At 42.4% G+C, this 12506-nt stretch overlaps 3 protein-coding genes across 3 annotated transcripts; all 3 read right to left on the reverse strand.

Annotated features, from left to right (window-relative positions):
* Positions 1-1962: 1962 nt before the first annotated feature.
* LOC108094796 (general odorant-binding protein 57b-like) lies at positions 1963-2701 on the reverse strand. The gene is made up of 2 exons (XM_017195568.2): positions 2643-2701; positions 1963-2586 (listed from the first exon to the last, which is right to left on the reverse strand). The coding sequence occupies exons 1-2, from the start codon at positions 2697-2699 to the stop codon at positions 2083-2085; spliced, it is 561 nt and encodes a 186-aa protein (XP_017051057.1). The 5' UTR covers positions 2700-2701; the 3' UTR covers positions 1963-2082.
* A 137-nt stretch (positions 2702-2838) lies between these two features.
* On the reverse strand, positions 2839-3464 carry LOC108094775 (general odorant-binding protein 57b-like). The gene is made up of 2 exons (XM_017195548.2): positions 3361-3464; positions 2839-3303 (listed from the first exon to the last, which is right to left on the reverse strand). Exons 1-2 carry the CDS (start codon positions 3421-3423, stop codon positions 2941-2943), a joined length of 426 nt encoding a protein of 141 aa, XP_017051037.1. The 5' UTR covers positions 3424-3464; the 3' UTR covers positions 2839-2940.
* A 17-nt stretch (positions 3465-3481) lies between these two features.
* On the reverse strand, positions 3482-4087 carry LOC108094774 (general odorant-binding protein 57c). The gene is made up of 2 exons (XM_017195547.1): positions 3958-4087; positions 3482-3897 (listed from the first exon to the last, which is right to left on the reverse strand). The coding sequence occupies exons 1-2, from the start codon at positions 4009-4011 to the stop codon at positions 3511-3513; spliced, it is 441 nt and encodes a 146-aa protein (XP_017051036.1). The 5' UTR covers positions 4012-4087; the 3' UTR covers positions 3482-3510.
* Positions 4088-12506: the final 8419 nt, after the last annotated feature.

The following is a 12506-nucleotide window of genomic DNA, read 5'->3' on the forward strand; positions in this document are numbered from 1 at the left end:
AAGAACTGGAGAGAACTTACCCGCTCCGCTTCGTCGCCTCTCCATCCTTTTCCATCCCTTTTTCCCTTTTCCACGGCATTCCATTCCCTGCCCCTTTCAATTTTTTTGGGATGCATGTCAGTGCCTTGTGTGTCTTTTGATAAGCGCACTCGAAGCAACAGAAAGAGTAGCGCGGCATAAGCTGAAGGCGGGGTAAAAAGAAGTATAAGTTTTCCTCGCTTTTTTCGGCGTCTTCCTACTTTTATTTTTTGTTTTTGCTGCTTCACGCCAAGCACTTTATTGGCAGTTGCTGAAGTATGCAGCGCAGTGTAAGTTTGCTCGTTGAATTTAATTTCTGGCATGTGTGCCAGGGGTTAGGGGTGTGATTAGATTGCTTTTTGCACAGGGGTCGGGTGGCCAACTTTAAGCAGCAACTGCTTTTGATAGGACCAGAAAAATATGAAAAGAAAACTTATCTTTTCGGGACTTATCATTGCAGTAAAGAGGCTTAAAATATGTGGCCAACTTTTTTACAAATTAAATTTTAAAAAAATTTTGTTTGTTATTTTGAGCTTGGTTTACTACTGGTTTTCTGTTTGCACATTGGAAAACATAAATTAACGAGCCCTAACAAAAGTCCAACCAAAAACTATAATATATTCTACCACGTTAACAGCAGTGTCAACATAACCGTACGCCCATCAAATTGTAAAATCTACATCACAGAAACTATTCGGGCTTGAATATTGAAGTGGATGCTTTGAAAATAGTTACATATACATTTATACAAGCTGTACACATCTATAATGAAATATAGAGAATATATATAGAAATATTTTAACATGGAAAACCGTATCTGTAGGTTTAAGCTTATAAATAATTAAACCTGAATGAGTCAGTAATTATTTTGAGTTAAGATTGTATAAGTTTTTAGTTTCCCCTCAAGCGGATTTTTTTATTCACTTTTGCCTGTTCCGCCATCAACCCAAAAACTCATTGGCCTGAGGGATAACCATTTTCACCTTTTTTCCCCCATTTCGGCCAGAGCTGGCAAACATTTTGCGTATGTTTATCCGAACTTCCGTCGATTTACGAAATTATAATTGCACTCACCCATAGAGAGGTGGGAATTTCTGGCGAAGTGTTGGGTGGGCATTGGGAGGGGTGCTGGGCACGCTACGTTTACAATGCACTTCCGCCCCATTGTTGTTTTGCATGTTGACATGGTGCAGGCACCGCCAGCGAGGCAGCCAGACATATTACTCATACGCCGTGTTGTCGCTGCCGGTCGGTGGGAGTGTGCGTGTTGACAATCATGTATTCGCTGGTTTTTCTGTTTTCCTTTTTTTTTGTTTTCGCATCGCCGTGCTGTTGCCACTAATGTGCCACGCCCCTCGGCGGCGTTAAGTTGAGCTGACAATCGAAAGCCGAGAGGTGGCAGAGCGGGCCAGTCAAGTGTGTGGGCGTTGCACGCTCGTCTTTTCTTTCCATCTCCTTCCTTCATTGCAAAAATAACAATGGCAGGCGGCATCAGCAGCAGCTGCAACAATGCAACATGACAACTTCCGTTGCATTCGCCTCCCGGCACAAAGGAAAGCGACAAAAAGTCGAACACAAACAAACACTCATACGCCCCGTGGAACGGGGCAAGAATGAAAAACTGTAACGGAATCGCATTGTGCGGGTGAAAATGTTTTTTCCTGCCCGTGTACAATAAAAGAACACACAGAACACACAGCTGGCAAATCGGAGGCAGTCCCTGAGAAATATGGCAAAACCCAACCAGCAGCATCAGCGACTATCACCGAATATCGCGAATATCCCACCAGAAATGTGACAAATCAATTATTTAGTATGTGATATGTGTTAACCTGCTGCGCGAAGCCAGACCAAAGCAATTAATTGGATTCCATTCGATTCGGTTTGATTTGATTCAAGCGCCCGTGTCACGCCCACGCAATTCCATTTAATTATGCTAATCAGTCCGCGAATGCACCGAGCTTGTTAATTATTTTTTTTACTAATTAACATTTATTGCCCTGACCACCTATGACGACAGAGTCATCATTTATATATGTATTTATGTATCTTTAAGTTAGGAATTTAGTGTTGGGCTGTTTTATCTTCGGATTCCTCAGCTGTTTGTTCTTCGGTTACTTGGGCTGGTTGTTCTTCGGCTTCTTCGGTTACTTGTTCCTCGTATTCTTCGGTGGTTTCTTCTTCGACTTCTTCATAATCATAATATTCGTACTCAATAACGGGATGACCGGCTTCATAGGCACAAATTACCAGCTTGAAGGCATACGCACAAGGTTCTTCAGAAGCCTGTGCCATGCACTTGATAATGGATTCTTCTGCCTCATCAGTGGCATTCATCAGTTTCAGATCCATTTTACCCTGATCATTTAGCCATTTAGTCGGCTGCCTTTCCAGCTGACATTTAACATTGCACTTGTACTTTAATTCGACATCTTCGTTGAGGAGGTTTTTTAAATTACCGAATTCCTCAAACTTCTCGTATTCTTCAATGGAAACATTAGTTTTCTGTAGACAATCTTCAAAATCATCTAGGGTTTCGTTGAAAAAGTCGAAGGGATGCCCATCAGCCTGAAAGTTAATGATGTATTAAAATCGCAATAAGTAGTTTACTTCCTTCATCAAACTTTAGAATGACTGATTATAGCCAAGATTAAAAGCGCAAAAAAATCCAGTCTGTTCATAATCATCTTTGAAACCGAACTGAACAAAAGCTGTAACAATGCACCCTTAAATATTACACTTGATAACCTGTTTTACATATAATTAACTTATAGATTCCGTGAAACTTCAATGCACCAATTTAAATAAATAATAATTTTCTTTTTAATCGGAAAAAACAAGCAAACACTTGAATATAATAACAAGACCGTTTGCGAGGGTGTTTTTATTAAAGGTTTAATTATTTTTATTTAAAAGTATAACCTAATATTCCATAATTTCCGGATGTCCTGCCTTAAAGGCGCAAATAACTAGTCTGAAGGCGTAGGCACAGGGCTCTTCGGAAGCCAGATTCATGCACTTGGTAATCGATTCAGCTGCCTCATTGGTGGTTCTCATCAGCTTCAGATCCATTTTACCCTGATCACTCAACCATTTTTCCGAATCTCTTTCCAGCTGGCATTTGATATTGCACTTGTAATTCAGTTCCACATTCTCGTTGAGCAAATAATCCAGAGTCTCAAACCGCGCATACTTCTCGTACTCCCCAATTGTAATGTTATTGATTTGAAGGCACTCCTGAAAGTCTTTCGAATTCCAGTGGAATATGTCAAAGGGATGACGCGCCTATAAAATTGACTTGTAATACACCTATTCATCAAGCTGATCAATAAATAATACGACCTTTGCTAAGCTGATGAAAACCAGTATCAGAGACGCCACAAATGTATGTCTGTAGATGAACATTGTAGAAATCAAACTGAACAAAAGCTTGTGAAATTCCCAGTGGCTTGAAACAATTACGTTTGAGTTGCTAAACCAGTTTTTGCCTGATTATTCGTTTAATTTATTTTTCTCCGATGCAGTGACTTCATCTTGCCGTTCTATGTTTTCCGTCAAACAAGTTACCATTTTGAACGCATATTCACACACATCTTCCTCGTCATCGTTGATCTTCTTGCAGTCGGTGAGCACCTCTCGAAGTTCATCGCTCACGGGTTCTATTTGGTCGATTTTATCCAAATCCAGGTAGCCTTTAGAGTCCAATAGATTTCCTTTCTCAGCCAGACAATAGACAAAGCACTTGTATCTTCTTTCGGTGTTTTCGAGATCCTCCTCTTCGGAGCTTTTGTCAATGAGTTCCTGGAATTCAGCCTGGGTAATGTTGTTGATAGACAGACACTCCGTCACCAAGTTGGTTTCCTCCAAGATGGATACACCCTGAAAAATATACCTCTGCTTATAAAACTATACAATTAACATATTTTAAAGAAGTATTACCTGGGTGGAAACCACTATGAAAGTCAGTACCAAAACGACCGCTAGTTTGAACATTATTAATAAGCTCGCAGAATCTGCTTCAAAATAAATATTGACATTGCCTTCCCTTTCACTGCTCACGATAAACTGTTAGCCGGAGAAAATCAGTTCTCAATTTTATAGAAACTGGCTTGTGGGTAATTTATGGGGGCCAGCTTATCAGTATCTAACTAGTGTATTAATTGCCAGCAGCTAGTTACTTCACTCAATACAAACCTGCTGGATAGACGATCTGTCGTGCATTTAATTGAGTCTCGAAACTCGGAACTGAAACAACATCAGATTGAGCTTGGGCACAGTGATTGATTTGAATGCTCAATGGCGATGGTATTTGTTTACTTAACTAGATTTTTTTGTTACATTTTTACAGACTTTAAAGGCCGGGCACTACGGTTTTTTTGGCCAAACTAAACACTGAGGGGGCAAAAAGGGCCACGTAAATTTAATTTTATACGCAGTGAAATTCGCATAACATTTCCTGTCAACATATTTTGCCACACTTTTGCTGCAAAAATGAAGCGACAACTGCAGCGGCAGGAGCAACACAGAGCGACAAATTGCGATGACAGGAGGGGGGAGCGGGGGTTTCAGCTCGCTTCGGTTCGGGGGCAGGCATTCCTAGCTATGCAACCCCATGCAACTCCAGACAACAAATGAAAATTCCAAGAATATTCACATTCGTAGTGAGTTTTGGCTTTTGCGGCCGGGACTTTGTCTGCTCTTTTTCCGAGCCCTTTTCCCCGCCAAACCGCTTGTCGCGTTGTTTACTTTGGTTATTTACGGCCTGAACAATTTTTTTTTTTTCGGGCTCTTTTTCTTTCCACGCTGCATACTTTGGCCGGTTGCCAAAAAGGAAATATGTGTTGGGAAAATTACAAATTTTTACGGTCATCGCTAGGTGCTAAACTGTGTCCCCGGCTGACCCAGCTTGTCGTTTTCAGTCCTGTCAAGTCCGCTGCATAATTGCGATGCTTCTTCTCAGCCCGTCAATTTTAGATGTTTAACGAAAATTTCGCATTTGCATGGACCCTATTTCGGCTGTTCTGCCATTATTTGGGCTGAAATTTGATTATGATGCTTTCAGATAGGTGCGCTTGGAGGCTAATTAGCCCTATGAAAACTAATTCTGAAATGTGTTGGGCTCGTTTGGCAGTTGCATTATTTATGGTTCACAATGGAAATGTAGGCAAAATGATGATTTTAAAAGAATTTCAGGAAATTCCCCCAGGAAAGAATACCTGCAAACCTGTATGGTTTAGAAATAAAATTCAATAATGAAACTGCCTTTAGAAAATGTAATTTCCCTTTGGCGATGTGTACAAAAATTAGATATCAGTAAGGCCTTGCCAAATTGTAACTAATATGTAAAGCTTAATTTGAAAATAATTAATTTATTTTAAAAAATTCTGTAGTACAAAACATTGTATGATTTTTTTTGTTTAATTTAGTTAGCAGAACCAAATAAACTTTTATTCTACCTTGATTAAATTCAAGTTTCAATGAAAGTGAAAAAAAAAACACCAAATTCCAGACTCCGCTCTCCACTGACAGCTTCTGCCATTTGTTTTACATGTCAGGGGGAGAATGTGAAGTTTCGTTGCCCCTTTCATCCAGCTGTTGCCTTTTCTACCTTTCCACCGGGAAAGTTGCCACAACAAAGAAAAACTAAGGAAAAAATATGTGTAAAAAGTTTCTGCTGCTTGGCGTAATAAAAATAAATAGTAAGTGACTTCAATATGCATGTCACGTATTTTGCATGCACTTTGATGCCACGACCACCCACAAAATCCCGCCCACATACATTTCGGCACGTGCAGAAATACAATGGAATTTGAGGAAAAATGCGTAAAATGCGGAGGGCAGACAGTGATGGTAACATAACCGAAGGATTTTTGGCAACTTGGCCTGGGACTTTGACCTACCAAGACAATGCAACAAATTAATGGCCGAAATCTTGGAGCTTGCTAACGACAATGACCAGGTTGCAGGTTCGTTTCGGGACTTCGGACCACTAAGGAGTTTACATTTATCAATTAGGTTGAAATGGAGAGCAGTTGAGGAAGCAGCTGCCGAGTTCATTGCAATAACGGCAAGGACCCAGCCCCCAGTCACTGGGGTGTGAATCGCTCCTCCAGGACAAACAAAGGGAAGGCGGTGGGAAAACATCCTTGCATCCTGGGTGCTGCAAGTGTGCCGGGGCAAAGGAGCCGGAGACAGCTGCATCCTTGGCTGGCGGCAGGGCAAAGTGGCAAGCGGAGCAGAGCAGAGCAAGACAAACCCACTTCCCCGGCGCTAATTACAAAATTTTTAATTAAATGTTAAGCGTGGGATGGACGACTTTAAGCACTCATAACCGAGAATGGGCACGCCGCAGAGCTTTAAGTTCCCGTTCGCGGAGACAATGGCTACGACTTGACTCCCAGATGAGTTCTGTTTATGCCGGACTTTTGCCATTTTTTTCACTGCCTTCCGTGAGATTTGGACGCTTCGCTGCACTTGGTGACTATTTCTCCACCCACGCAAATGAGCTTACATGTGGTATTCCGGGTGCAATGGATTTCAGGGGCTTTCAGCCAAGCCAAAGGAAAAAAAGGTTGTTTATCACTTTATCTAAAAAATTTTAATTATTGCAATAAATCATACATTTTGCTTGTTTAAAATAACAAAATTAGGTTCAGTTATCACTTATGCAAAGTACTTCAAAACAAATACCAACTTTTTGTACTAAAAATGGATGGCATTGTTGATACAGTAACATTTGTAACTTAAGTTTTATTTTATGTTTTGGTTTTTCTTGCAAAAAAAGGGTGCCAAATCTTCGCATCGGAATTGGGGGCCCTTTTTTTGGCAGCAACTGTAGGGCTTAAAGTTTGAGCTTAGTGCAAGCTCGTGTGCGAATAGTTTTGCCGTATTTGCAGAGAACGAGAAGGACGAATGGAAGAGAAAGCGTTTTGCTAACTAAAAATAAACCGAGTGTTAAACGTGGCTTACACACTGGCCATTTTTATTGCCAGCCTGGTCCGTCAGCCGTGAATAATCGCATTAGTTGTGAAATTAAAAATTACAAAATAGAATAGATAAATCCGCCCACGGCTGGCTGGTTGGCTATCTGGCTTGAGGTAAGCCTTTTGTTGGCCCACAGGCGGAACTATTAACTGCCCGCTCCCCTCTCCGTTGTGTCCCCCATAAATTCGATTAAAACGTCCTTTTTTTGGGTGGGTGGGTGTGTTCTTGTGTGTGTGTCCAAGGACTTACTGCTAATTGAATTGCCGAGTCGAAAGAGAATTAGTTAAGCCCGTTCGAGGGTTAATGTGCTGGAAGTTGCCCTAAAATTATCCAAGGGGTCAAAGGTGGCTCACCGTTTTTTTTTTCTGTGGAAAAGGAGAGCTCATTATTCCTGAGTAGGCTAACATGCATTGTGCCTTTGAACTCTGTCAACCTGGGACACTTATGCTTACTTATTACTGCCTACTTTTCACAGCGGATGCCTCGGCATGTCAGCCAATATCCTTGGGGAATTTCTGACTTTATACATCTTCGATATATAGATGCCATGCATATTTTATTCATGGCAGTTGACCAAGATGTCACAACGATGATGATGACGTCAGTGGCATCTTTTTTCGCCAAGTCCTGGTGTAAATTTAAATCCAATCTCATGGCAACCGAGAAGCAATGGCAGCAAAAAGATGAAGAGAAAACGAAGAAGTGGAAATCAATTTCTTTTGTGTGACATTTGAAAGGTTTCAAATGATTTTCAATTGTTGTTGCATTGACAATTCACAAAACCGAAGCTGAGTCTTCTTTTTATATATGACCTCCCATTCAATCCCCGCCATCTCTTCCCAATAAATACAGGGATATTGACTTTGTCCGTATGAGCTTCATAATCCGATTTTCGTGTTAAATGATTCCCTTCTTGGCTTTTGTGAGCTGCCATCGAGTTCAACTTTGACTCCACGATGTTGACGGGTTCAATAAACATTCGTACAGGTGACTGCCTGCATTGTGTATTAAATTCCGACACTTAACCCCCTTGACTGCAACTGTCTGCCAAGTTGGCGGCATGGGTTAAACAGCACTAGACGGCGACTCATTACTTGAGTGCTAAAATGGGTGGCTGCTGTTGCTGCCACTGCCTTTTTGTGGCAATTTTTGAGTGCGCTTTCTGCAGTTTTTAACTTGAAACAACAACAGTCAGTTAAGTCCTTCTCATGGTCCTCGTCATTTTTTTCCTTCTCCTTCTGGTTCCTGCAGCAGGTGCATGTTGCTGTTGCCCCGTTTTGTTTGCGGCAAAGTGCGCACCGAGCGTCATTGATGCTGACGTTGAATGTTGATGTTGATGTTGCTGTTGTAGCTGCTGTAGCTGTTGTAGCTGTAGCTGCAGCTTTAGCTTTTGTTGTTGTCGTCAAGCTGCCACTTGTCACATGGCAACAGTTTAGTTTTCCACACATACAGAAACACACACACGCACACATTCAGCCGCACACTCTCTCAAGTGAGTGCAAGTGCCGGCTCAAGTTGCACTCTTACATGCAGCAAACGGAAATCAACGCAGAGCGCCCAGTCGCCGGGCCAAATGAATGGAAAAGCCCCACCCACTCGGCCCCCATTTGTCCCCTCCGCCCCCTCTTCTCCCCTTCCGACGTCTCGTGGCAGTCAAAGGTCGCCGTTTATGTTGTCGAGCAGTTTTGCGGCTCAAAGATGTGGGTCTTCTGGAACTGTGGTTAACTTAGAACGCCTACAAAGAAATAATTCCAAGAAAACATTTTAAAAGAGGAGAGGTATAATTATAAAAAGACAAAATAATTTTAAATGTTCTTCAGGAAAGTTATTTTTTTTTGGAAATTATGGAGTCATCTAAGGAGTCATCTTTTTGCTCACCATATTTTAAATAATCTATTAGGGTTAAAATAAAATTATTTTCCTGTTAAGCAAATGATGCTTATAACCCTGAAATAAGTTTCATAAAGTAATTGTGAAAAGATAATTCGTGCATGCCCGGTTTTTCCAGCTAAGTTAATTTCTTCTTTTAAGCTAAAGATATTTATATATATTAATATTTAGATAAGGAACTTACATGGTATATGGAAGTCAGGACTCGTTTCGCAGCGGCGGCATTGTTTTTTCTACTGTGCCACTTTTCGTTGCTTTCTGGCTGGCTGCCTCCGTCCGCTTGAGTTGCTCATGTCGAAAGGTCATTGGAACAGTAAACGGACCGCCAGCCCACTTCCACTTCCTGCCTTCGAGCCAATTTTGAATGCAGACAAGCCGCAAGCAATTTCGACCCTCTTCGCCCGGCAGTTGTGTGCATTGTTAATAATTTTGTTATTTCGGCAACATCTGGATCTTAAGTCCGAGAAATTGTGTACGTAATTTGTGGAAATATTAGAAAAATCCCAGGAAGATGCTACAAATTGCCAAAAACAATTTGTCTTCACTTAGTGCTCCTTTGGCTTGTAAACATTTATTCGTTTGCCTTCCTCTATATATGTTTTATATATTTTAGTTTTTAGTTTTTTGTTTTCCTACCAAAGGAGCAAGCTGCGGGGCAATTGCACTTTAATTCTTTAAGAGGCGACGTCCCAGGAGGAAAAGTGCGAGGAGTGATCCATCCGAAAATGGAATTGCATCAAAGGATTTTCGAGCAGCCCCCAGCTGGTGGATTTTCCGACCGCTTTTCCTTCGCCGCAACTGCTTGCCTTTCTTGGAGCTGGAACAATATTTGTGTACATGTGTGCATTGTTGCATAACTTGTAAAAATAACCTGCTCCACACTTGCCAGCAAGTGCACATGGAAAATATTTAGTTTCGATACGTTGCCTTTGGGCCAAACTCATTTAAATGCAAATTTTTAGCCAAGACATTGGGGGCGGGGTGGCGGGGTCTGCCCGAACTCAAATTACTTGCTGTGGATGCATAAAATTTAATAACTGCCAGCAAGTATTTAGCCCTCGTTTTTTGGTGGAAGGGGGATGCACAACACAATAAGCTGGCAGAAACAAAACGAACTCGACGATGCACTTTGTGAAATTATGCATAAATGCTGAATGAAGGTGGCCGAGTGTTGACCCCGGGTCGAGGGTAACTCTTGAGCCCAACCTCTTGCCGGAGGGCAACGGGTTCCTTGCCTTTGGCTTCAAAAGTGTGAAAAGAATTTTAAATGTGTGCAATTACTCAAAAGGTTTCCCCTCACTGCGGCTCACATATTCACCTTTTTGAGCTGACCAGATTTATGTGGCCGGTTGTGTTTTTTTTCTGCTCCTCTTTTTTTTTTTTGCCGCCCAGAAAACTTCTGGCCAGCAGGCTGCACAGACACATCTACAGTTGACACTACTGGCATCTCCGGATATACGGATCTCTGGCCTCTCCCTTCCAGCTATCCAGCAGCTATTCCAGCTAATGTCCTCAATCCGTTGGCACTTGAAGCCCTTGTCTCGGCCCCACACATCCTTGCTCCTGTCTGCCGCTTCATGACAAATGTTTTTGTTTACCCCAACATAATTCTTTTGTGATTGATGTGCATCCTTCCCCGCTTCGGCTGGCTGCTCAGGATCCCTACAATTTTTCCCCTTTTTTTGTTTGCATAGGCAGGCTGTCGTACACATTCTATACACCGTGCGTGTGTTTATAATTTTTGTCGCCTGGCTCCATGACACTTGTAATAATTCGCAGCCGGAGTCTGGGTCATCCTGCGACTGAGTGTTTGAAGCCCGTCAGTGCACTTAGTGCGGCTTTATCTCAGGTGTTTCGTGATGGTGATGTGTTTATGTGAAGCTGGGCAGGCTTGGTTATCCAATGCATAAATGCCTTTCATAAATGCTCCTGAAATGCATTAGAGATAACAAAAGCATTTTCTAGATTTTAAGTCATCTCATATTTATTTGTATTTCTAAACAGAGGATCAATACTTAGTTATCCCCCCAAATGTCATATCTTCCTGCCAAAAATTGAAATTGCAGCCGGAACTGTCAAAGAATCCTCACAATACACTCATCAAACGGGAATGACTTAAGCAAAACTTGGGCCCCAACAGGCTAAAAGTTAATTTAAAACTTGTCGGCGACGCAAGAAGAGAGTGGAAAAAAGAAGAAATATGATATCAGATAAGTTTTCGACAGTTGCTGACGAGTATTTTTCAATTTTCGCAATTCAATTCGTCTTAAGGTCTTAAGGAAACTGTAGGAAGGCGAAACGCAGCAACAGAATCTCTTGGTAACTGGTAATCTTGACTCAGCTTACCTTTTGGCAATTATAAATGTTCGCGGTAAACTTAAAGTGCAAATCAAAAGGGTTGAAGCAGGGGTTGGGGTGGGAAAAAAGCGGGGGAAGAGGAAAACCTTGGCGTAAATTGACGGCACATTTCCGTGGCAATCTAGGTATTCCCTTTCCCCGCAACCTCCTAAGCTGTTAAAACAACTGACAACCGCAGAAGTAGTGCGACTTTTACTGCGCTGCTGGCTTCCGCTTTTCCGTTCCAGCCGTTTCACCCCCGCTTTTCCCCGCTTTCCCCGCGTTTTCCCCGCGTTTTCCCCGCGTTTTCCGCGCTCAACTTTTTCGCTTCCGGCGACAGCCGCCAGTCGACAGTTGCTGAAAAGTCGGCAACGTCATCCCCATCGCCAGGATTCGGATTCGGATTGCTTCAGTCGAGCTCTGTTGTTGATGTGCATTTGGCACTTGTTGTAATTGCTACGCTTTTCCCGAAAAACCATCTAAGACAAAGGGTGAAAACGACGGCGGCGACTCATTGAATAGTCTTTCGACTTTCGTGCAAAACTGGAAGCAGAAAAGTTCGCTTTTGGCCAGCTCGTTGCGAAATTTATTACGGAATTCCATTAACTCCGGCTGCGGGCATTGTTCGCCGCCGCAAAACTATGCAAATAAGCTGGGAATTTATTGTGTAATGCCAGCGATGAGCAGCGCTGGCTGCACTTAGGCGCAGTTCCTGGAAAAAGGGTGATTGGGTAGCTGGTAAGCTGGGAAGTTGGCTGGTTTGCTGGTCAAGTGCCTGCAACCGCACATCAGCGGGCTGGTTAGCTTTTAGCCTGGCCTAATTTTTGCCGCTGCCCGCTGAAAGCTTTGACCGTTGTTGGGTGCCTTCTCCCTTCCCTTAACAATTATAATTCCCGAGAGCAGATCAGCGCTTTAATCTTTACTAACTTTTTTGTGCCATTAAAGCCCCTTCAACTGCATAACTTCCATTTGAATATTTTCTTTTGCGTTGCGAATTTAATGGCGCTTTCCGTTGGTTTTGCTGCTTTCTTTCCAAATGAAGTGCAATTTATGCGAGGCAACAAAATGCAAATAATTTCAACGAAATTTTTATTTCGCCCATAAAGAGCGTTAACCCATTGAGAGGCGGGTTAAACGGCTGTAAGCAGCAAGTGTCAGCCGGGCAATTCCCCCGATTACTGGATAGCTGCATGGCTGTATGGCTGGATGGGTCATTTTCCGGGAGGAAAAAGGGGGCGTGGTCGGGGGGGCGGTGTCGAGAAGATGTTGCTCAATTT

This window comes from Drosophila ficusphila, unplaced genomic scaffold (genome assembly GCF_018152265.1).
Source record: "Drosophila ficusphila isolate 14025-0441.05 unplaced genomic scaffold, ASM1815226v1 contig_414, whole genome shotgun sequence".
In the NCBI taxonomy this organism is placed as follows: domain Eukaryota; kingdom Metazoa; phylum Arthropoda; class Insecta; order Diptera; family Drosophilidae; genus Drosophila; species Drosophila ficusphila.

Coding starts and splice junctions, on each gene's coding strand:
- LOC108094796 (XM_017195568.2), bottom strand. CDS start 2,699: ATGAACAGACTGGATTTTTTTGCGCTTTTAATCTTGGCTATAATCAGT. Junction 2,587..2,642: donor CTATAATCAGTCATTCTAAA/GTTTGATGAAGG, acceptor ATTAACTTTCAG/GCTGATGGGCATCCCTTCGA.
- LOC108094775 (XM_017195548.2), bottom strand. CDS start 3,423: ATGTTCATCTACAGACATACATTTGTGGCGTCTCTGATACTGGTTTTC. Junction 3,304..3,360: donor TTTTCATCAGCTTAGCAAAG/GTCGTATTATTT, acceptor TCAATTTTATAG/GCGCGTCATCCCTTTGACAT.
- LOC108094774 (XM_017195547.1), bottom strand. CDS start 4,011: ATGTTCAAACTAGCGGTCGTTTTGGTACTGACTTTCATAGTGGTTTCC. Junction 3,898..3,957: donor TCATAGTGGTTTCCACCCAG/GTAATACTTCTT, acceptor TATATTTTTCAG/GGTGTATCCATCTTGGAGGA.